The sequence below is a fragment of the Lepisma saccharinum genome, chromosome 29, assembly GCF_977018435.1.
Source record: "Lepisma saccharinum chromosome 29, izLepSacc3.1, whole genome shotgun sequence".
In the NCBI taxonomy this organism is placed as follows: Eukaryota; Metazoa; Arthropoda; class Insecta; order Zygentoma; family Lepismatidae; genus Lepisma; species Lepisma saccharinum.
The window spans coordinates 23,343,248-23,367,977 of record NC_139257.1 but is presented as its reverse complement, the minus strand read 5'-3'; the positions used below and the strand labels follow the sequence as shown (position 1 = coordinate 23,367,977).

Sequence of the window (24,730 nt, the reverse complement as noted above, 5' to 3'; positions counted from 1 at the left end):
AAATCTGGCTAATGCAACTTTTGTAAGTATAGCAAATCTGCTGGAGAAAGGTTCGTACTTTCTGAAAAATTCCCGAGGGCATTTTTTACAAAAATCTTGAATTATAAGTGCTCCACACTTGAGCAAAAAACTCATATGGGCATGTTGACCAAGTTTTAAGTAAGGCCAAAACTGCTGGAGAGAGGTTCGTACTTTCTCGCGCCGTCCATAGCATAAAACCCACTACTCGAATTTCATTTTGATTTTCCAGGATGGCGTCGTCGAACACAACGACTGAATTTTCACGACAATCGTCGAGTGGTTTTATTTCCGAGGCGAACGTTGCAATGTCCAGACCATCGTACAGTTTCATCAGTTGCTGGTATTTGGTTTGCTCCAAACTTTTCGAGAACACGTACAGGTGCCTGTTCTTCCAATCTAACCAATTCGGTGCGAGGAGAAAATTGTCCACGAGCAGTGTCGTTTTCCCACACCCCGAAGGACCTACGATCAGACAGCGGATGCTGTCGGGAAGCAACTCGCCGTTCTTTTTCTTCGTTTGACTTTCCGGATCCGGTAGACGCTTCACCACGTTCCACGTACTCACAAGATCACTTCGTTCGCGTCGATCCAACTCTTTTCCGGAAGTCCCAGCCATTTGACAAACAGTTTGTCACCTTTCCTACACAATATTTTCTCGATGAGGTACGTGTCGGGGTGTTTCGTTTTAGAGAGTTCCTCTTCATAAAATCTTCCTTTCAAAATCTCGCCGCTACTATCTTTTATTATATACGTGTGTCGGTTTCCAGGTAAAACTCGAACCACCGTAAAGAGTTCCGTACTCCATTTTTTGTGAATCCCTTCTCGAAGGTGCGTTTGAATTTGCTGATCCTCACCCGGTCTCCAATTTTGTATTTAGCTTTTTTTGTCGTGGGTGTGTACTTACAACCAAATGAAACAAAGTGCAGTTACTTTTGAAGACGACCAACTGAAACAAAGCGTAGTTACTTTGGAAGACAACAAACTGAAACAAAGCGAAGTTACTTTTGACGACGACCAACTGAAATAAAGCACAGTTACTTTTGAAGACGACCAACTGAAACAAAGTGCCGTTACGTTTGAAGACAACCAAATGAAACAAACCGCAGTTACTTTTGACGACGACCAACTGAAACAAAGCGCAGTTACTTTTGAAGACGACCAACTGAAACAAAGTGCCGTTACTTTTGAAGACGACCAACTGAAACAAAGCGAAGTTACTTTTAACGACGACCAACTGAAATAAAGCACAGTTACTTTTGAAGACGACCAACTGAAACAAAGCGTAGTTACTTTGGAAGACAACAAACTGAAACAAAGAGCAGTAATTTTTGACGACAACCAACTGAAACAAAGCGCAGTTACTTTTGAAGACGACCAACTGAAACAAAGTGCCGTTACTTTTGAAGACAACCAAATGAAACAAAGTGCAGTTACTTTTGAAGACGACCAACTGAAACAAAGCGTAGTTACTTTGGAAGACAACAAACTGAAACAAAGCGAAGTTACTTTTGACGACGACCAACTGAAATAAAGCACAGTTACTTTTGAAGACGACCAACTGAAACAAAGTGCCGTTACTTTTGAAGACAACAAACTGAAACAAAGAGCAGTAATTTTTGACGACAACCAACTGAAATAAAGCGCAGTTACTTTTGAAGACGACCAACTGAAACAAAGTGCAGTTACTTTTCTTGAAGACGACCCACTGAAACAAAGCGTAGTTACTTTGAAAGACAACAAACTGAAACAAAGAGCAGTAATTTTTGACGACAACCAACTGAAACAAAGCGCAGTTACTTTTGAAGACGACCAACTGAAACAAAGTGCCGTTACTTTTGAAGACAACCAAATGAAACAAAGTGCAGTTACTTTTGAAGACGACCAACTGAAACAAAGCGAAGTTACTTTGGAAGACAACAAACTGAAACAAAGAGCAGTAATTTTTGACGACAACCAACTGAAACAAAGCGCAGTTACTTTTGAAGACGACCAACTGCAATAAAGTGCCGTTACTTTTGAAGACAACCAACTGAAACAAAGCGAAGTTACTTTTGACGACGACCAACTGAAATAAAGCACAGTTACTTTTGAAGACGACCAACTGAAACAAAGCACATTTTATTTTGAAGACGACCAAATGAAACAAAGTGCAGTTACTTTTGAAGACGACCAACTGAAACAAAGCGTAGTTACTTTGGAAGACAACAAACTGAAACAAAGCGAAGTTACTTTTGACGACGACCAACTGAAATAAAGCACAGTTACTTTTGAAGACGACCAACTGAAACAAAGTGCAGTTAGTTTTGAAGACGACCAACTGAACCAAGGCGTAGTTACTTTGGAAGACAACAAACTGAAACAAAGAGCAGTAATTTTTGACGACAACCAACTGAAACAAAGCGCAGTTACTTTTGAAGACGACCAACTGAAACAAAGTGCCGTTACTTTTGAAGACAACCAAATGAAACAAAGTGCAGTTACTTTTGAAGAAGACCAACTGAAACAAAGCGTAGTTACTTTGGAAGACGACCAACTGAAACAAAGCGAAGTTACTTTTGACGACGACCAACTGAAATAAAGCACAGTTACTTTTGAAGACGACCAACTGAAAGAAAGTGCCGTTACTTTTGAAGACAACCAAATGAAACAAAGTGCAGTTACTTTTGAAGACGACCAACTGAAACAAAGCGTAGTTACTTTGGAAGACAACAAACTGAAACAAAGAGCAGTAATTTTTGACGACAACCAACTGAAACAAAGCGCAGTTACTTTTGAAGACGACCAACTGAAACAAAGTGCCGTTACTTTTCTTGAAGACGACCAACTGAAACAAAGGGAAGTTACTTTTGATGACGACCAACTGAAATAAAGCACAGTTACTTTTGAAGACGACCAACTGCAACAAAGCACAGTTTCTTTTGAAGACAACCAAATGAAACAAAGTGCAGTTACTTTTGAAGACAACCAACTGAAAAAAGCGCAGTAACTTTTGAAATAGATCAAATGAAACTACAATGTCGTTTCTTTTCGCCCAGCATACTTTTTCCTCACCAGAACATCGTCTGTAATATAGCAACAAAATAGGGAACATACTCCACATTGATATATTTATAATACGACTCTGCTGCTTAAGAGTATTTATGAAGAACATCCCCTTGGCGATATTTTGCCTCATAAGAGAACAGAATTTCCACCTCCGGTAGGAAATTCTACAAGATTAACTAGCTCCTTCCGCTTCGCATTTGTCTACCCATTGTGGACGATTTTCAATTGTTCTTGCACGCATCCTCGTCAGATGGAACCACAGAGGAAGACCGGCGAATACAATTAACTCTGGATGCCGTGGTGAAAATTTGAACCGACAAGAACTCTGCTAAGCTTGTAAACGATTCTCGCAAAGCTGATTTCGCCCAACTATTCCAATTTTTTTCTTGTGGACAACCCTCTCTTTCTGTAGGGTTGAATTTTTAATTTCTGTCCTGGTTGACGAAACGAGTTCTTCCAACAGCGCCATTGGATGTAACGGTTACTTATGATTCAGTAACTGTTCCTGCAAACCTGTTACTTTTAAAGACGATTAGCTGAAACTGTCAAGTAGCTACTTTTGAAAACGAGCAATTGAAACTACGAAAGAATTGCTTTCGCAGTCAGCCATAAAGTAACTAACGATGTCGTTACTTTTGAAAACGACCAACTGCAAATAGCGCAGGTACATTTGAGGACAACCAACTGAAAAAGTGAAGTAACTTTTGAAGACAACACGCTGAAGCAAAGCACAATTACTTTTGAAGACGACCAACTTAAACAATCGCACTTGCTTTTGAAGATGACCAACTTAAATCAAGCACAGTTACTTTTGAAGACGACCAACTGAAACAAAACGCAGTTGCTTTTGAAACAGATCAAATGAAACTTCAATGTCGTTTCTTTTGAAGACGAGCAACTGGATCTCTACGAAACTACTTTTGAAGAGGACCAACTGACACACAGTGAAGTTACTTTTGAAGACAACCAACTGAAAAAGTGCACTTGCTTTTGAAGACGACCAACTGAAACAAAGAGCAGTTACTTTTGAAGACAACCAAATAAAACAAAGTGCGGTTACTTTTGAAGACGAGCAACTGGATCTCTATGAAACTACTTTTGAAGAGGACCAACTGACACACAGTGAAGTCACTTTTGAAGACAACCAACTGAAAAAGTGCACTTGCTTTTAAGACGACCAACTGAAACAAAACGCAGTTACTTTTGAAGACGACCAACTGAAACAAAGAGCAGTTACTTTTGAAGACGACCAACTAAAACAAAGCACAGTTGCTTTTGAAGACGACCAACTGAAACAAAGCACAGTTACTTTTGAAGACAACCAAATAAAACAAAGTGCGGTTACTTTTGAAGACGAGCAACTGGATCTCTATGAAACTACTTTTGAAGAGGACCAACTGACACACAGTGAAGTCACTTTTGAAGACAACCAACTGAAAAAGTGCACTTGCTTTTAAGACGACCAACTGAAACAAAACGCAGTTACTTTTGAAGACGACCAACTGAAACAAAGAGCAGTTACTTTTGAAGACGACCAACTGAAACAAAGCACAGTTGCTTTTGAAGACGACCAACTGAAACAAAACGCAGTTACTTTTGAAGACAGCCAAATGAAACAAAGTGCAGTTACTTTTGAAGACGACCAACTGACACAAAGCGCAGATACTTTCGAATATGACCAAAGGAAACTGGAACGCAGAAATTTCAGGAAACCGCTAACTGAAAGTGCAAAACAGTTACTTTTGAAGATGACCAACTGAATCTGAAATGCAGTTACTTTTGAAGACGGAGTAATTTACTCAAGGCCCCAAGAAATGTCCTTGCTTCGTGTTTGTTGATTAAATCCATTTCACATAATCGCCATTAACCCTCATCAACGCCATTAAGCTCAAACGGGGTAGATAATTACAGACTCATACATCATACTTAAAACATAGTATGCTTGTGGTGGGTGACTTTTGAAAAAAAAACTTTAATGAAACGAAACAGAAAGATCGTCTCTTCAACTCAACCAGTTTCCCAGTTATCGACTGTGGAGTTTTCCAGTAGCTCTCCACATTAGCAACGCGTCAACATGCGCGTAAACAGAAAGTGTGGGAAGGGAGGGAGGTCTGCAATTTCCTCTGCGGTTTCTAGGAATTGCAGTAGATTTTGTCTGACCGTGTTCCGTGTAAATGGACGCATGCTGCGTCCTTTTTAGATTCTCTTCACTAAAGTTTTCTGGTCACAATCGACGGGAATCCTATAAATAAATGGAATGTGATGAAACACATTAATACATAGATACTGTATATAAAAATATCATGAGTGTTACTATACCGGTACATGCTCCTAAACATGTACATACTATCTCATTAGGCTTAATCATATTTAATATATGATGTATATATATACAGTATAAATTATACATTCGTGGTAATTACAATTATATATCAGGAAAGAGAGAGAGAGAGAGAGAGAGAGAGAGAGAGATGAGCCATATGATTTACTGGAATGGTCATGAATGACGCCGCGTTTTATGTAATATCAAAATACAAAATATGTACATAAATATGTAACAATAATTGATAAAATATGTACCTAAATATGTAGTATCAAGGAATATGTAATATTAATAATAATCGAGTATCCAAGCAATTTCAAGAATTCAGCTAGATATTTATTTTATTTGAACATGTTCAACATAATTATAAGGACATAAATTGTTCAAATTAAAATTTGTATCAAATTTATAAACTCAAAAAAAGCACAGCAACGTGCACATATTTAAGAAACCAATTTTGTCAACTATTAATTACTTTTCACAACGCAAATTATTGTAGAATATGTAAATATGTAAAGAGCTCTTCGTATCTTTCGAAACAAATTGAAAAGAAGCGTCTACAGAGAGAACAATGGAATGAAAATACATAGCTCCTTTTGTACTTTTGTACAAGGGATGATATTGTGTAACTCGCTATGTACAGGAAAGTAGCTTTCTTGTTCACCGATGCCAAGTTTCTAGGTGCTTTGCCTAAAGCTAAAAGCGAAACGAAAATTTGTAATCAGAAAAGGGGGGAGACATTCCAGCATCTTCCAATAAATGACAGTTCCAGTATTTTTTTTTTGTTTTTTTTCCTTGTTCTTTTTTTTCTTGAGCCTGTACATTTTCTTCCTCATGTTTCAGAATTGAAAATATAGGAAATAGGATCAAAATAGAAAAAAATACCGAAATATATTGTTTTATGTAAAGTAAATTAGCAAATATGTAAAATATGTAATATGGCAAATATGTAAAAATATGTAACATAAAACGTATGCAAAATAATGTCAGTTACATAATTCGTTGACATTTTCGTGCTCAAGGTACGTATCTAGAAAGGAATGGAATATGTAATTACATAGAAATCCTGGCTCTAGCCATTATGTAATCAAGGGATCGATACCCGATGGAGGCACATAGTGGTTCGGATCCAGTCCCGATTAGCCTTACTGTGCATAAAGTGGACTTAGAATCACCAAATCAAACAACGGCCATGAAAATCTCCATGTCTAAAGTAAAAAGAGGGACAAAATGGAACTAAATATCCAAGTGGATAATAAACCTTTTCTCTAGCAGGCCTCATCTCCAGGAAAATATCAACTCGGGGCAGGCACCAGCACCTAATTGGTGAGATAAGTCAAGGCAAATGTATAATAAACCTTTTCCTGATCCCACAAAAATAGGCAATAGTTAGGCTGGAGAGTTAAATGCACTAACCGATCTCCAACTACCCTTAAAATTAAATAACCAAGTGGTAGCTAGATAAGGAAGGTAATCTCATGAGTTTATCATGAAACACATGGAGATCGGATAGAAGATAGGAAATAATTTAGTATCACGATCATGAAAACTCATGAAGAAATTAGAAGTGAAATTGTGGAGAGGGAGAAGATCTAATTTCAAGGTAAAGACAGTCATAAATTAAGTTAAAATGAAGTACAAGATAGTAACGTCATCTAGTGATAGTCACGGAAACTAATGAACGAATTAGAAATTGGATAAAAGAAAGGAAGATAGACTAGTGTCAAGGTCACGAAACTCGTGAAAGATGTAATACACTAGTGGCAAAGCAATGAATACCCTAGCTTCAACTGTGATTATTTTACAAAAAGACAAAGAAAATTAGTTACAATGTTTCTGTATTACTTTTGTTCATAAAATCATAAAGGTAACTACATAGGAGAAAAATTCAAGTGGTGAGCCTAACATCTTGGGATGTAAATTCCAACTTAACTATCCTCAAGACTTTAATAGTGTTCAATTGATTGGTAATTGTAATTATTACAATTACTATATAACTGCACGTATATAAACAATAAAAAAGAGCACTCATTCAACATTTTTTTAGGTTTAGTGAATCCGAAAATATGTTTGTGAGACTCACGGAATAACTTGTTCTTGTTTTTTATTAATGGTTGTAAATTTCGTGACTATTATAATTATTATGTAACTGCAAGGAATCAGTGGCTCAATAACAAAATGCTTTCTTTAATTTTAGTGATAAAAAAATGTGTGTGTCTCTAATCCCTTAAGGTAATAAGTTTCTCATAAGACACCGGTAAACTAGGGATTAAAATGGATTGAGATATGGGAAAACAATCTCAAGTTGATATTTTCAAATCAAGTAACATGTGTTAAGCTTCATTTTTTAAATGAAAAACTCATATTTGGCATCACTGTCCTTGCTATGTCCACGGAAGAGACAACCAACTGAAACAAGGAGCATTACATTTGAAGACGACCAACTGAAACAAAGCGCAGTTACTTTTGAAGACGACCAACTGAAACAAAGTGCCGTTACTTTTGAAGACAACCAAATGAAACAAAGTGCAGTTACTTTTGACGACAACCAACTGAAACAAAGCGCAGTTACTTTTGAAGACGACCAACTGAAACAAAGTGCCGTTACTTTTGAAGACAACCAAATGAAACAAAGTGCAGTTACTTTTGAAGACGACCAACTGAAACAAAGCGTAGTTACTTTGGAAGACAACAAACTGAAACAAAGCGAAGTTACTTTTGACGACGACCAACTGAAATAAAGCACAGTTACTTTTGAAGACGACCAACTGAAACAAAGTGCCGTTACGTTTGAAGACAACCAAATGAAACAAACCGCAGTTACTTTTGACGACGACCAACTGAAACAAAGCGCAGTTACTTTTGAAGACGACCAACTGAAACAAAGTGCCGTTACTTTTGAAGACGACCAACTGAAACAAAGCGAAGTTACTTTTAACGACGACCAACTGAAATAAAGCACAGTTACTTTTGAAGACGACCAACTGAAACAAAGCGTAGTTACTTTGGAAGACAACAAACTGAAACAAAGAGCAGTAATTTTTGACGACAACCAACTGAAACAAAGCGCAGTTACTTTTGAAGACGACCAACTGAAACAAAGTGCCGTTACTTTTGAAGACAACCAAATGAAACAAAGTGCAGTTACTTTTGAAGACGACCAACTGAAACAAAGCGTAGTTACTTTGGAAGACAACAAACTGAAACAAAGCGAAGTTACTTTTGACGACGACCAACTGAAATAAAGCACAGTTACTTTTGAAGACGACCAACTGAAACAAAGTGAAGTTACTTTTGAAGACAACAAACTGAAACAAAGAGCAGTAATTTTTGACGACAACCAACTGAAATAAAGCGCAGTTACTTTTGAAGACGACCAACTGAAACAAAGTGCAGTTACTTTTCTTGAAGACGACCCACTGAAACAAAGCGTAGTTACTTTGAAAGACAACAAACTGAAACAAAGAGCAGTAATTTTTGACGACAACCAACTGAAACAAAGCGCAGTTACTTTTGAAGACGACCAACTGAAACAAAGTGCCGTTACTTTTGAAGACAACCAAATGAAACAAAGTGCAGTTACTTTTGAAGACGACCAACTGAAACAAAGCGAAGTTACTTTGGAAGACAACAAACTGAAACAAAGAGCAGTAATTTTTGACGACAACCAACTGAAACAAAGCGCAGTTACTTTTGAAGACGACCAACTGCAATAAAGTGCCGTTACTTTTGAAGACAACCAACTGAAACAAAGCGAAGTTACTTTTGACGACGACCAACTGAAATAAAGCACAGTTACTTTTGAAGACGACCAACTGAAACAAAGCACATTTTATTTTGAAGACGACCAAATGAAACAAAGTGCAGTTACTTTTGAAGACGACCAACTGAAACAAAGCGTAGTTACTTTGGAAGACAACAAACTGAAACAAAGCGAAGTTACTTTTGACGACGACCAACTGAAATAAAGCACAGTTACTTTTGAAGACGACCAACTGAAACAAAGTGCAGTTAGTTTTGAAGACGACCAACTGAACCAAGGCGTAGTTACTTTGGAAGACAACAAACTGAAACAAAGAGCAGTAATTTTTGACGACAACCAACTGAAACAAAGCGCAGTTACTTTTGAAGACGACCAACTGAAACAAAGTGCCGTTACTTTTGAAGACAACCAAATGAAACAAAGTGCAGTTACTTTTGAAGAAGACCAACTGAAACAAAGCATAGTTACTTTGGAAGACGACCAACTGAAACAAAGCGAAGTTACTTTTGACGACGACCAACTGAAATAAAGCACAGTTACTTTTGAAGACGACCAACTGAAAGAAAGTGCCGTTACTTTTGAAGACAACCAAATGAAACAAAGTGCAGTTACTTTTGAAGACGACCAACTGAAACAAAGGGAAGTTACTTTTGAAGACAACCAAATGAAACAAAGTGCAGTTACTTTTGAAGACAACCAACTGAAAAAAGCGCAGTAACTTTTGAAATAGATCAAATGAAACTACAATGTCGTTTCTTTTCGCCCAGCATACTTTTTCCTCACCAGAACATCGTCTGTAATATAGCAACAAAATAGGGAACATACTCCACATTGATATATTTATAATACGACTCTGCTGCTTAAGAGTATTTATGAAGAACATCCCCTTGGCGATATTTTGCCTCATAAGAGAACAGAATTTCCACCTCCGGTAGGAAATTCTACAAGATTAACTAGCTCCTTCCGCTTCGCATTTGTCTACCCATTGTGGACGATTTTCAATTGTTCTTGCACGCATCCTCGTCAGATGGAACCACAGAGGAAGACCGGCGAATACAATTAACTCTGGATGCCGTGGTGAAAATTTGAACCGACAAGAACTCTGCTAAGCTTGTAAACGATTCTCGCAAAGCTGATTTCGCCCAACTATTCCAATTTTTTTCTTGTGGACAACCCTCTCTTTCTGTAGGGTTGAATTTTTAATTTCTGTCCTGGTTGACGAAACGAGTTCTTCCAACAGCGCCATTGGATGTAACGGTTACTTATGATTCAGTAACTGTTCCTGCAAACCTGTTACTTTTAAAGACGATTAGCTGAAACTGTCAAGTAGCTACTTTTGAAAACGAGCAATTGAAACTACGAAAGAATTGCTTTCGCAGTCAGCCATAAAGTAACTAACGATGTCGTTACTTTTGAAAACGACCAACTGCAAATAGCGCAGGTACATTTGAGGACAACCAACTGAAAAAGTGAAGTAACTTTTGAAGACAACACGCTGAAGCAAAGCACAATTACTTTTGAAGACGACCAACTTAAACAATCGCACTTGCTTTTGAAGATGACCAACTTAAATCAAGCACAGTTACTTTTGAAGACGACCAACTGAAACAAAACGCAGTTGCTTTTGAAACAGATCAAATGAAACTTCAATGTCGTTTCTTTTGAAGACGAGCAACTGGATCTCTACGAAACTACTTTTGAAGAGGACCAACTGACACACAGTGAAGTTACTTTTGAAGACAACCAACTGAAAAAGTGCACTTGCTTTTGAAGACGACCAACTGAAACAAAGAGCAGTTACTTTTGAAGACAACCAAATAAAACAAAGTGCGGTTACTTTTGAAGACGAGCAACTGGATCTCTATGAAACTACTTTTGAAGAGGACCAACTGACACACAGTGAAGTCACTTTTGAAGACAACCAACTGAAAAAGTGCACTTGCTTTTAAGACGACCAACTGAAACAAAACGCAGTTACTTTTGAAGACGACCAACTGAAACAAAGAGCAGTTACTTTTGAAGACGACCAACTAAAACAAAGCACAGTTGCTTTTGAAGACGACCAACTGAAACAAAGCACAGTTACTTTTGAAGACAACCAAATAAAACAAAGTGCGGTTACTTTTGAAGACGAGCAACTGGATCTCTATGAAACTACTTTTGAAGAGGACCAACTGACACACAGTGAAGTCACTTTTGAAGACAACCAACTGAAAAAGTGCACTTGCTTTTAAGACGACCAACTGAAACAAAACGCAGTTACTTTTGAAGACGACCAACTGAAACAAAGAGCAGTTACTTTTGAAGACGACCAACTGAAACAAAGCACAGTTGCTTTTGAAGACGACCAACTGAAACAAAACGCAGTTACTTTTGAAGACAACCAAATGAAACAAAGTGCAGTTACTTTTGAAGAAGACCAACTGAAACAAAGCATAGTTACTTTGGAAGACGACCAACTGAAACAAAGCGAAGTTACTTTTGACGACGACCAACTGAAATAAAGCACAGTTACTTTTGAAGACGACCAACTGAAAGAAAGTGCCGTTACTTTTGAAGACAACCAAATGAAACAAAGTGCAGTTACTTTTGAAGACGACCAACTGAAACAAAGCGTAGTTACTTTGGAAGACAACAAACTGAAACAAAGAGCAGTAATTTTTGACGACAACCAACTGAAACAAAGCGCAGTTACTTTTGAAGACGACCAACTGAAACAAAGTGCCGTTACTTTTCTTGAAGACGACCAACTGAAACAAAGGGAAGTTACTTTTGATGACGACCAACTGAAATAAAGCACAGTTACTTTTGAAGACGACCAACTGCAACAAAGCACAGTTTCTTTTGAAGACAACCAAATGAAACAAAGTGCAGTTACTTTTGAAGACAACCAACTGAAAAAAGCGCAGTAACTTTTGAAATAGATCAAATGAAACTACAATGTCGTTTCTTTTCGCCCAGCATACTTTTTCCTCACCAGAACATCGTCTGTAATATAGCAACAAAATAGGGAACATACTCCACATTGATATATTTATAATACGACTCTGCTGCTTAAGAGTATTTATGAAGAACATCCCCTTGGCGATATTTTGCCTCATAAGAGAACAGAATTTCCACCTCCGGTAGGAAATTCTACAAGATTAACTAGCTCCTTCCGCTTCGCATTTGTCTACCCATTGTGGACGATTTTCAATTGTTCTTGCACGCATCCTCGTCAGATGGAACCACAGAGGAAGACCGGCGAATACAATTAACTCTGGATGCCGTGGTGAAAATTTGAACCGACAAGAACTCTGCTAAGCTTGTAAACGATTCTCGCAAAGCTGATTTCGCCCAACTATTCCAATTTTTTTCTTGTGGACAACCCTCTCTTTCTGTAGGGTTGAATTTTTAATTTCTGTCCTGGTTGACGAAACGAGTTCTTCCAACAGCGCCATTGGATGTAACGGTTACTTATGATTCAGTAACTGTTCCTGCAAACCTGTTACTTTTAAAGACGATTAGCTGAAACTGTCAAGTAGCTACTTTTGAAAACGAGCAATTGAAACTACGAAAGAATTGCTTTCGCAGTCAGCCATAAAGTAACTAACGATGTCGTTACTTTTGAAAACGACCAACTGCAAATAGCGCAGGTACATTTGAGGACAACCAACTGAAAAAGTGAAGTAACTTTTGAAGACAACACGCTGAAGCAAAGCACAATTACTTTTGAAGACGACCAACTTAAACAATCGCACTTGCTTTTGAAGATGACCAACTTAAATCAAGCACAGTTACTTTTGAAGACGACCAACTGAAACAAAACGCAGTTGCTTTTGAAACAGATCAAATGAAACTTCAATGTCGTTTCTTTTGAAGACGAGCAACTGGATCTCTACGAAACTACTTTTGAAGAGGACCAACTGACACACAGTGAAGTTACTTTTGAAGACAACCAACTGAAAAAGTGCACTTGCTTTTGAAGACGACCAACTGAAACAAAGAGCAGTTACTTTTGAAGACAACCAAATAAAACAAAGTGCGGTTACTTTTGAAGACGAGCAACTGGATCTCTATGAAACTACTTTTGAAGAGGACCAACTGACACACAGTGAAGTCACTTTTGAAGACAACCAACTGAAAAAGTGCACTTGCTTTTAAGACGACCAACTGAAACAAAACGCAGTTACTTTTGAAGACGACCAACTGAAACAAAGAGCAGTTACTTTTGAAGACGACCAACTAAAACAAAGCACAGTTGCTTTTGAAGACGACCAACTGAAACAAAGCACAGTTACTTTTGAAGACAACCAAATAAAACAAAGTGCGGTTACTTTTGAAGACGAGCAACTGGATCTCTATGAAACTACTTTTGAAGAGGACCAACTGACACACAGTGAAGTCACTTTTGAAGACAACCAACTGAAAAAGTGCACTTGCTTTTAAGACGACCAACTGAAACAAAACGCAGTTACTTTTGAAGACGACCAACTGAAACAAAGAGCAGTTACTTTTGAAGACGACCAACTGAAACAAAGCACAGTTGCTTTTGAAGACGACCAACTGAAACAAAACGCAGTTACTTTTGAAGACAGCCAAATGAAACAAAGTGCAGTTACTTTTGAAGACGACCAACTGACACAAAGCGCAGATACTTTCGAATATGACCAAAGGAAACTGGAACGCAGAAATTTCAGGAAACCGCTAACTGAAAGTGCAAAACAGTTACTTTTGAAGATGACCAACTGAATCTGAAATGCAGTTACTTTTGAAGACGGAGTAATTTACTCAAGGCCCCAAGAAATGTCCTTGCTTCGTGTTTGTTGATTAAATCCATTTCACATAATCGCCATTAACCCTCATCAACGCCATTAAGCTCAAACGGGGTAGATAATTACAGACTCATACATCATACTTAAAACATAGTATGCTTGTGGTGGGTGACTTTTGAAAAAAAAACTTTAATGAAACGAAACAGAAAGATCGTCTCTTCAACTCAACCAGTTTCCCAGTTATCGACTGTGGAGTTTTCCAGTAGCTCTCCACATTAGCAACGCGTCAACATGCGCGTAAACAGAAAGTGTGGGAAGGGAGGGAGGTCTGCAATTTCCTCTGCGGTTTCTAGGAATTGCAGTAGATTTTGTCTGACCGTGTTCCGTGTAAATGGACGCATGCTGTGGCCGGAGTTGGACAGACGGTTTCCCAGTTAAAACATGGAAAGTACTTTCTCTCAAACTCCAGAAAGTGTGGCCATTGTGGAATTGATGGTGTGTTCGAATTGGGGAGTATTTAGGAAGGAGTTGCCCGTTTCTTTAATATGCTGGGCACAAAAGTTGCATCATGGGGCCTGGGAGGGGAGGTGGGGTGAAACTGGTGTCAGGGTACAATAAAAAACAGTAAACGTATTTTATTGTTAAGTTCAATAGGTTAGCATTCGAACAGAATAGATTGATTTGGCTTATTTTACTTCGCTTTTCTGCCGCTCTTGGCTAAATCGCGAAGATGAGGATGAGTGATGATATGATGCAATTGATGATGGAACGCTCACAAACACCCACACCCAGGATGGGATTCGAACCCGAACCTATGGCGTCATATCGTGCTGTGCTACCCACTCCTTCACGAAAGTTGGCAATGGAAAAACAGTGTTATATTTAAAAAAAGATAAAGTGTAAGATGCAAGATCCATTTTATATTTTCATATTCTACCTTTTATTACGAAATAAACGATTCCACACTTCTGAAAATCACCAAAATTAGAATTTCTTTTGAGAGGGTATATGACAAACTTTGAATAAACTTTCCCCTTAACTTTTAAAGCTTTTTTTCTTCAACAACATTGCCTCCCTGATGGCACTGTGGTAGCGTCGTCGCCTTGTAATCAAGTGGTCCTTGGTTCAATACCCGGTGGAGGCACGTAGTGGTTCGGAAACCCACTTTAAACTGTAGGTCCAGTCCCGATTAGCATTTATGTGCATAAAGTAGACTCAAAACAACAATTACGTAAATGCAATTCTTGTACGACGTGTGTAAAAGGCAATAAGACAGTATGTATGTCAGTGTTTTAAATTTATGAATACTTTTTGAAAAGCTGTCGACAGTTGTGCTACATTTAATACACTTATCTGATGGCACGACTAGACAAGTGTCTCCAAGGATATAATATACATAATGCATTATACACACTCATGCATTTTTCTCGATGATGTACGAGCTACAAACTTTATGCATTTCTTGTTTCAGCTGATGCATTTATTTTTCTGTGTATCCAAACTTTTAAGATGTACATGTGTTTTCTCCGTTACAGATAACCCTTAGATTTATCCTATCTCAGCCTCAACCCACCAAGTATTGCGAAACACAGGCCCTTTCCTGAGTCCTACTTGTTTCAAACTGTCCTGAGGGATGGAGTATCGGGAAAATGGAGATGAAGTGTCCTGATTCCTTACAGGATCGCCGGGAGCAGACGGGGCCAGATATTAGGACTTGAACGATGCATATGGATCGGGAAGGAATTGTGTGGAACATATTTTCCTCCAGTGTGGGCATTGTCAGTGTTGCCAACACTTGCAGTAGAATTTGGGGTGGCAGGACTTGGATTTTTCTTGTATACAGGGTGTCCATGAGTTATAGTCCGCATATTTGACTTCTATATACGGCGAAACTTGGTTATTGATTCTATATATGCTGGTCTGGTTCACGGATATCAGTTAGGATTTTGAATTGTTGATTCAAGTCCACTTTAGCTTCAGTTTGAAGTGAAATCTGAACCACTATATGCCTCCACCGGGTATCGAACCCAGGACCCTTCGATCGCGACGACTTCATTGCTCGTATTGAGTTCGTTTTACGTTCTTTCTCCTGAGGCTTTTCAGGAAATCGCAACGATGTGGATGGATGGTGATAAAATTAAATTAATGAACAATTACAAGCAGATGATAACACAAAACTCACAAGGGATTATACTGGTTGTACGTTCTGTCGCCAGATCCCCGTTAACCTGCAAGAATGCCTGCAGGGTGTACTACGTGAGGGCCGCCAGAACAACCGCGGAAGGAATTAAGCACGAGAGTGTTTTTTTTCGGTTAATCCGTTTCGCTGTAATTCCATTTCGCGGTTAAACCTTTCGCGCTTATTCGTTCGCGGTTATTCCGATTCGCGGTCATTCTACACCTCCCCCTCATGTGTTAATTATTGCATTAACACCATAAATTCAAATTTAAGCCATGTTTTTTTAGGGAACTACACTCTTTTGGGGGGAAAATGTGACTTGTTTGCCCCCCCAGGAAAAAATACCTTCCTTGCCCCTCCCTGGAAAAAATCCTGCGGACGTCCATGCTCCCCCTGAGTGCAGGGGTATAAACGCAACTAAACCATGTAACAGAGATAATGTTTCTGTTTGCGAGAAAGAGGACGCGGATAGAATTATATAAAGCGCATCCTGTGTTAAAATAGAAGTCGCCCCCTTCCAATTACTGCGAATAAGAAAGGCAGGTACATGTAGTCTTAGCAGTGCCTGCAGATCCAACGGCAAATATAGGAAAGTCACGCACTGGAAGATCCAATTTTAGATGACAGCCTGTCATCTGTGCCACGGCGTTCGGGACAAGCGCCTTGGAGCGATGTTTCCAACGCTTTTCCTTGTTATGGATCGACGATAGCGTTTCCTGTTTCGGTGGCGGAAAGATGAAAGAAAAAGTTCCCTCATATTGCATCTATCGGTTTTTTCCTCCCGTTCCTCTCTTCTGAGAGGTGCTTGTTGGTAAACTTCGTTCCGGCAAGAGTTTGTGTGCAAAAAAGAGGAAGAAGAGTGGCACCTTTCAAGACATTCCACCCACTTTCCTACCGTTCCGTTGCTTCAGATCACGTTCCTGGTGTTCGAACGGTGTTGAATTAAGGTTCCGTCCCCTGCCGTTGGCGGCAGCACGAGCAAGTCATGGATAAAGGATTCGATAGGTGCGGCAATTTTATGTGCTAGACAGTGGCGTATATTGGGTACAAGATCTGGGATATCTCACTATGTCACGTGGTCCTAGGCTATGAATACAAAAAAATGACCAACTCCTAAGAATTCAGGTTGCCAACTCATAAGAAATGAGGTTGCCAACCCACAAGAAATCAGGTTGCCAACTCATAAGAAATCAGGTTGCCAACCCATAAGAAATCAGGTTGCCAACTCATAAGAAATCAGGTAGCCAACCCATAGGAAATCAGGTTGCCAACTCATAAGAAATCAGGTTGCCAACCCATAAGAAATCAGGTTGCCAACCCATAAGAAATCAGGTAGCCAACTCATAAGAAATCAGGTTGCCAACTCATAAGAAATCAGGTTGCCAACCCATAAGAAATCAGGTTGCCAACTCATAAGAAATCAGGTTGCCAACCCATAAGAAATCAGGTAGCCAACCCATAGGAAATCAGGTTGCCAACTCATAGGAAATCAGGTTGCCAACTCATACGAAATCAGGTTGCCAACTTCAGAATCAGGATCATCATCTCACTGATATGAATAATAATATTTACAATGTCTGATCGATTTTTGAATTTTATTCTCTAGACTTCAGGCTTCGCAGATAGCTTAGCTAGCCTAGAATATACGCTGCTGGTGCTAGTCATTGTTTATACAAATAGGCGAACGAAAACAAGTCGAGCACTAAACAAGAAATATATTTAGGGTGGTCCGAACCGAGTGTTTCAATAATAATAATAATGTTTAAATTAAATAATTTTAAATTATATTAAAATAATATTAATATGTAAATTAATTAATATCGTTTAAGAATAGAAATATAACAGCAGATATTCATTATCTAGCGTGTACAAAAACAACTGCCTGCCAAGGAAATTAATGTCAAATAGATGAAGAATTCAATATTTATTCAAGAACAAAAAGGTATGTTAGATCCAGTTGACGAAAAGTGAAGTTCCTGATTAACATTTTGTGCATAATATTGTAGTAGTGCGCATAAATCTCTTGCACTGTCATTCAAAGCCCCATGATTCTCGATTAAATTTAAAAAATGCTAAACAAGTATATTTTCATTATTTAATTTTAGTACTTGGAAAGTTTTTCGGAGGGGGAATCCGTCCCACCTGGACAGCCGCTCTAAATATGTCCTTGGCGCAAGTAGTGACAAGAGATGGCACCACCAATGCACACGCGAGACTGGAAGTGAGGGGAAAACACGGCTGCAGCTAGCAACCGTTTTCAGCATCTCGCACTGCTTTGCTCTGCCCACTCGATTTCTCCCCTTTTCTACCGTTTTGCGCGGCCTTGCTCCACAAATTCCAGAGATAGAGTGTATGGCTTGAATACATTATTTTGTGCATACCTAATAGAATTATGAACATAGGAAACGCTCAAAAAATTGTTGCACGTACGACTGCAGTGTTGTTTAATCAAGTAAGTGAGGGAATTAACTTCTCACTAAACAGTGTGTAAATCAATGTATCACTCCGCGTGAAGTATGGTTGGGGTTTGTGGCTTGTATTCGTTGTCTGTAGCGAAATTATATTTGAACTAAATGTGGCAATAGATGTCGCCCAATATGAACTGAAAGTCATAGTGGATTTTTACACGAATACATATCTTGTATGCATAAATTCAAGTTCAAAACATCCACGTTTTATCTTGGCTTTTGTAGTTTGGGGAGCTATAACATGAAAACTGTATTATCAGTTGTTCATTAAATGATGATCAGTATCTCCTGCAGCTGAAACACTTATCAACTATTAAATAATACAATAATCAAATTCATAATTCGAACAAGTGCTTTTATCTTTCATATACAAGGGTTGGATAAAAAGTAATGGCAACACTGGTATAATTGCTACTTGACTGTATTGGCAGAGGAGCACGTGTTACATTCCTTCAATGTAATCGCCCCCCCCCCCCATCTCTACGACCTTCTGCCACACGTATGGAAGGCGTCGTACACCGTCAGCGAGTCCATCTCTGTCGATGTCCCGCAGTGACCGTCCTATAGCACGTATGATGGCTTCGCGCGTGTCGTAGTGCTTCCCGCCCAGTGGTTCCTTCATTTTGGCAAAAAGGTCGTAATCACACGGTCTCATACCGGTGAATACGGCGGATGTTCCAGTACCTCCTAATACCAGTTATGCAGGAGCGCCGTCACAGTGTTCGCAGTGTGACACTTTGCATTGTCAAGCAGGATGATGGGACACCGTGCCGTCGCTTCCTTCTTAATGCGAGACGAAGGTGGTGTTGCAAGAAGGTGCAGTAGTAGGCTGCGTTGACCGTCTGCCTGAGAGACGTTGTTCTTCTTGCCTAAACATATTGTTAGGGCGCTTGCACTCTCGTCCTCTGCTTCAGAGCACTGCTGTTTTTGACTGAATAACATACAATCGCTCCCACTCACTATACTTCCTCGTCTGACATTCCTTTATCAGCCACGAAACGCTTGTGGCGCTGTGACTCGCCCCTTTCACGGGACAGCAGTCTTGCCATTACTTTTTATCCAACCCTTGTATATTGACGTTTGTTGCAGTGGAGTGTCGCCGTATGGCCTAGCCCCTAAATGCGATGATTAGTTCATTGAAGTAATGGCGTGTTTGGATATCTTCTGTGTCAGTTACTCCTGCAACTGTCGCAAGGAGTTTAAGATCTGCTTTGGTGTCTTAGTGGTTCCTTAGTTGAGGTCCGAAGGTGGGCCGATGTGTCGTGAAGTTTTCTGCTATGTCCGTAGGGTCTAGTGCTATCGAGTGTCCTGGTGATGTGTCTGCCTAATGGCGTTCTGCCAATCTCCCCGATGGTGGGATTTTCCTGTGTCTGGATCATCCTCCAGAATTTCCTTATCTCCCTGATAATTAGCGTTGATAACGAGTCTGATTCCAGGTCTTCATGAATTTGCAGGTTGGATGTTCGTCTGGAGTGGCCGCTGATCAGGCGTGCAGCTTTGTTTTGAACGATCTCGAGTCTTTTAATATTCGTTGGCTGTTCCAGGCGTAGAGAAGTAGAGGTCGTATCATCGACTTGTAGATTTGAAGTCTGGTGTCCATGGATAAACCCAGGTTTCGGAAGATTCTATAAAGGCCTGCAAGTCTCTGTCATCCTTTGGTGGTGATGACATCCACATGGCACCTGAACATGATATTGTGGTCGAGGGTGAGCCCGAGATATTTGGCCGAGTCCACAAACGGGATTGGTCGTTGAAGGTGAGTGCAGGTGGCTCGTGATATCTTGATGTCTGGAAGTGTACTGCCATGTTCTTGGTGTTGTTAATTTTTATGCGCCACTTGGTCGACCATGATCCCAACTTTTGGAGCTGTTTGTTCAGAGCTTTACAGCTCCATATGACTGTTCTGCGGGAGGCGAAGTATATTGCGTCGTCTGCCTAGATGGCATGCAGGTTCTACTGGTGCGTCTGCTGTATAGAGCGAGTATAGAATGGGTCCAAGTGTTGAACCGTGTGGGACCCCAGCATGCATTGGTCAAGTGAGTGTCACTGCTTCGTTGAAACTGGTGACAAAGGATCTGTCATCTAGGTAACTTTGCAGGAGATGTATATAGCAGTCCGGTATCGGTGTTTGTTGCAGCTTCCAGAGTAGTCCCTGAGTCCATACTCTGCCAAATGCTCCTTCAATATCACTTGCTTCCGGTGGCTTTACTGAGTGGTGAGGAAGTTAGTAACTCTGGTCAGTTGTGTGGTCGTGCTCAGTACAGGACGAAAGCCATATTGGAATTGTGGTATGAGCTGGAGGTCTTTGGTCAGAGGCTGTAGTCTGCAAAGGAGTACTCTTTCTCTGGCTTTGCTAAGGTGGGATAGCAAACTAATAGGTCTGTAGCTCTTCGGTTGTCGTGGGTTCTTCCCTGGTTTCAGGATGCTGCAGATCTTCGACGTTTTCCATTGTTCAAGGAAGTATGTCGTGCTGAGTATGGCAATGACAATTCTGGTTATCAAGACCAGTCCCTTCCTTGGCTTCTTCTTAAGGTGAAGTGGTTTGATGTCGTCAAGTCCGGAAGCCTTGTAATTGGACACTTGTCTAAGGATGCGCCGGACTTCCCGAGGAGTGTTGAGTCGAGGCAGATTTCTAGGTTGTTTGGTACTTGTAGGAGGCTGTGTCCGTGGTGACTTGTTGGGTGAAATTCTGGTCCTGTGGTTCGTCTAAACCGCTGCTCCCAGTGCGTGACTATGTGTTCATCCTGCTGCTGTGGGTCAAAGACTAGCGTTTGGTTTATCTGGAGGACAGCAGTAGATGGCTGTTGCTGCGGTGCGTTGACAGAACCTCGAACTGCTTGCCAGACTTTCCTTGTGTCTTGCTGGAGGTGTTGAAATTTTTGTTCCCAGCGATTGGTGACATCTCGTTAAAGGTAGGATTTCAGGCATGCGGCCGCATGTCTCCATAGAGCTCGGTAATGTGGACTCTTGGTCCGTTGCCATTTGCGCCTGGTTCACTTCTTCAGTCTTTTCAGGAGGTGTAGGCGGATGTCTTATCGCTGGTCTTCTCCATTGGGCCGATGTCTAGTGGTGCTGATTTTGCTGGAACGTTGTATTTCGACCGTGAGTGCGGTAACTGCTTTGTCGATGTCCTCTGGTGACCGTGTTGCCTGCCGTAGATCTATGGTGTTGGCTAGGAGTTGGGTGTATTGATCCCAGTTGATTTCTACCGGTGAGGGCCTTCGAGTAAGATGGAGTAGTGCCCGATGCTGAACTGGGAGATGATCTGATGCCAAGTCCGCTGTAACATGTGGTCTGGTTAGTAGCACGCAGGATTTAGTAAGAACCACATCCGGTGTTCCACCATTCCAAGGATAGTAAGTTGGCTCGTCTGGTGCGTCGATGGCCAAGACTGTTGTTGGTAAGATGCGGGCCAGTGAACGACCTACTTGGTTGGTTGATCTTAGTGCCATTGATGATGTTTGGCGTTGAGGTCTCCGGTAATAACCATCTGTTGTCCGATGCCCTCTAGCAGTTTCACATCTGCCTCTATTAAGGGTGCAGGAGGAGACTTGTAGTAGGAGATGAGAACTAGTTGCTGTGTTGGTGCTAGAAGTTTAACTCCAAGTGCTTCTGTGTGGTTAAGTCTGGGAACTTCTATTTCCTCCGAGAGAAAACATTTCTTGGCAAGGATGGGAAGACCTCCATGTTTCGCCATAGTACGATCTTTTCTGTAGGTATTGTAGTTCTGGATTTGGACTTTCTTGATAGGTTTGAGGGGCCACGTCTATGTTGTGGGTTTGGAGGTATTGTTTAGTTCCAGCCTGTGATTTGTGATTTCATTTGCATTATATGTAATGCAGGTGATATGTCTTGTTTGCCACTGATGCTCAGAAATCGTCATCAGTGAGGATGTTAATAATAGCTTGCAGGATGTTCTTTGGTTACCAGCCAGGTTAAATTGGACTTAGCTTCCAACGTTTCGAAGGTATACGTGGGTGAATCAAATATAAACGGGAATTTATTTCTTACTTGCAGGGAACGTGTGGTGGAGTCCTGTGGCCTTGAGGTGATGATAGTGGGTGTATCTGGAGTCTGTTTCTTAACTGGAGTCCTTGTCAACGTTTAACATCAGTCAGTAGCACGATGAGTGAGCAGGAGGTACACCCGTCCATTGCGCAACGCATCAAATTCTTGCAAACGAAGAGGTAAAACCAAGTAAAATTTTGACCAGACTTCGAGCACAGTTTCGTGAGTCCATCCTTTCAAAGACCCGTGTGTCTGAATGGCACAACATGTTTTTGGGAGGACGGGAAACTGTGGAAAATGAAAGACATCAACGGCGGCCAAGAAAAAGCATCACTCAAGAAAACATTCAGGCTGTTCAGGACTTGATTGAAGGTGACCGTCGCTTGGCAGTCAGTGAAATTTCATCTGCAGTGGGCATAAGTTATGGTAGCGCTCACACGATCATTCATGAGAACTTGGGCTACAGAAAAATCGCTTCCAGGTGGGTCCCACGCCTCCTCACTGAGGAGCAGAAAAGGGTTCGAAATCTGGAAATCTCTCAAAGGCTCCTGGTTCGCTATGAGAGAGAAGGGAATGAATTTTTGCACCGTCTTGTCACCTGTGATGAAACTTGGGTCCACCACTACACAGAGTCAAAACAAGCCAGCAAGGATTGGCGGAAAAAAGAAGAGGCTGGGCCAGTCAAGGCCAAAAGCCACGCATCAGCTGGGAAGATTCTTGCCACAGGTTTTTGGGATTTCAGAGGTGTCATTTTTATTGATTATCTTCATGAAAGAAGAACAGTAAACGCTGCTTACTATTGTCAACTCCTGGAAAGTGTTAAGGCTGCTTATAGGATCAAGCAACGTGGTACACCCATCAGAAGTGTTCTGCTGCTTCATGACAACGCCAGACCTCACACAGTTGGTGCAATACGTGGAAAACTGGACGAAATTCATTGGACACCACTTGAACATCCTCCATACAGTCCAGACTTATCCCCTTGTGATACCCCTGAAAGTAGCACTCGGAGGTAAGCGTTTTCAGGATGACGCAGAAGTGGAAGAGTTCGTGTGCAACTGGCTGCACAGACGACCGAGAACTTTCTGGGACAAAGGGATTGCCAAACTCCCTATCCGCTGGCAAAAGTGCATTTCAGTTCGAGGGAGCTATGTAGAAAAGTAATTACTTTGTTTTGTATTTGTATTTTGTTTCAATAAATTATGAAAAATAAATTCCCGTTTATATTTGATTCACCCTAGTACATTGCTCTCATCTTCAGGGAATGTAGAAATGGGAGACCTCTGTAGGTTAATATACATATGACTATTACGTATGTGGTGGAGTTTGGACTCTGTCTTCCTATTGGCTCGCTCTGGATCCTGGTGTTCTCATTGGCTGCTGTCTTGTTTTTATGGAGGAGTGGGTTCCAGGCGTGACTGAGCTGGAGTCCCACGTCCCTGTTGAGATTGGTGCTTTCCCGTGATATGGCTGTGGCTTTCTTTATCCGTTGGTCCCAGTATTATTAACCTACACTGGTTCTCCATTTCTACATTCCCTGAAGATAGAGCAATGTATGCCCTCGAAACGTTGGAAGCTAACTCCAATTTAACCTGGCTGGTAACCCGAGAACACTTGTTCGAATCACGTCGCCAGGATAGCTACAAATCATAAATTCATAATCAGACAATCAAAGTAATTGTAAAGTTTGAAAACTAGCATAGTTTTACATTGCAGCTGTTCAAGCGTACAATGTTTGAATTAATTCAGCTTTCCTTAAAGCAGTTTTCCATCCCAGCACTATCCCTAAATAGTTGAATGGAGACATAACTGTCAATTTACGCTGCCATAAAACTACCGTATAAAAATTACCATGTACAGTCAACGGCAATAGAAATGGGAAACCTAATTCCTGAAATACTCGCTTCTCAGCAAGGTGTTATGTGTGTTGCCTAATTCTACGGCGATCAGCCAACTTCAATAGCAACTTTTTAATCAGATGTTCTGCTATTGCCGTAGAGTTAGGCAACACACATTGCAGGGAAGCCAGCGTTTCAGGATATAGCTCTTCATTTTTATTGCCGTTGAGTGTACGTCTTATCTCGATACCATTCGTAAAGGCAGATGTGAGACTGGAGCTTGAATTGAGTGCGAGAAGACAAACTTTTCTTCCTACGTTGCTTCGTATAT

At 40.4% G+C, this 24,730-nt stretch overlaps 2 protein-coding genes across 2 annotated transcripts in view; one reads left to right on the top strand and one right to left on the bottom strand.

Annotated features, from left to right (window-relative positions):
* The window catches only part of LOC145981249 (secretin receptor-like), a 645,142-nt gene that overhangs the window by 231,920 nt on the left and 388,492 nt on the right, over window positions 1–24,730 (bottom strand). The gene's annotated exons all lie outside the window — the stretch shown is intronic.
* LOC145981434 (histone-lysine N-methyltransferase SETMAR-like) lies at window positions 22,828–23,577 on the top strand. Its single transcript, XM_083114667.1, has one exon. The coding sequence runs from the start codon at window positions 22,828–22,830 to the stop codon at window positions 23,575–23,577; it is 750 nt and encodes a 249-aa protein (XP_082970793.1).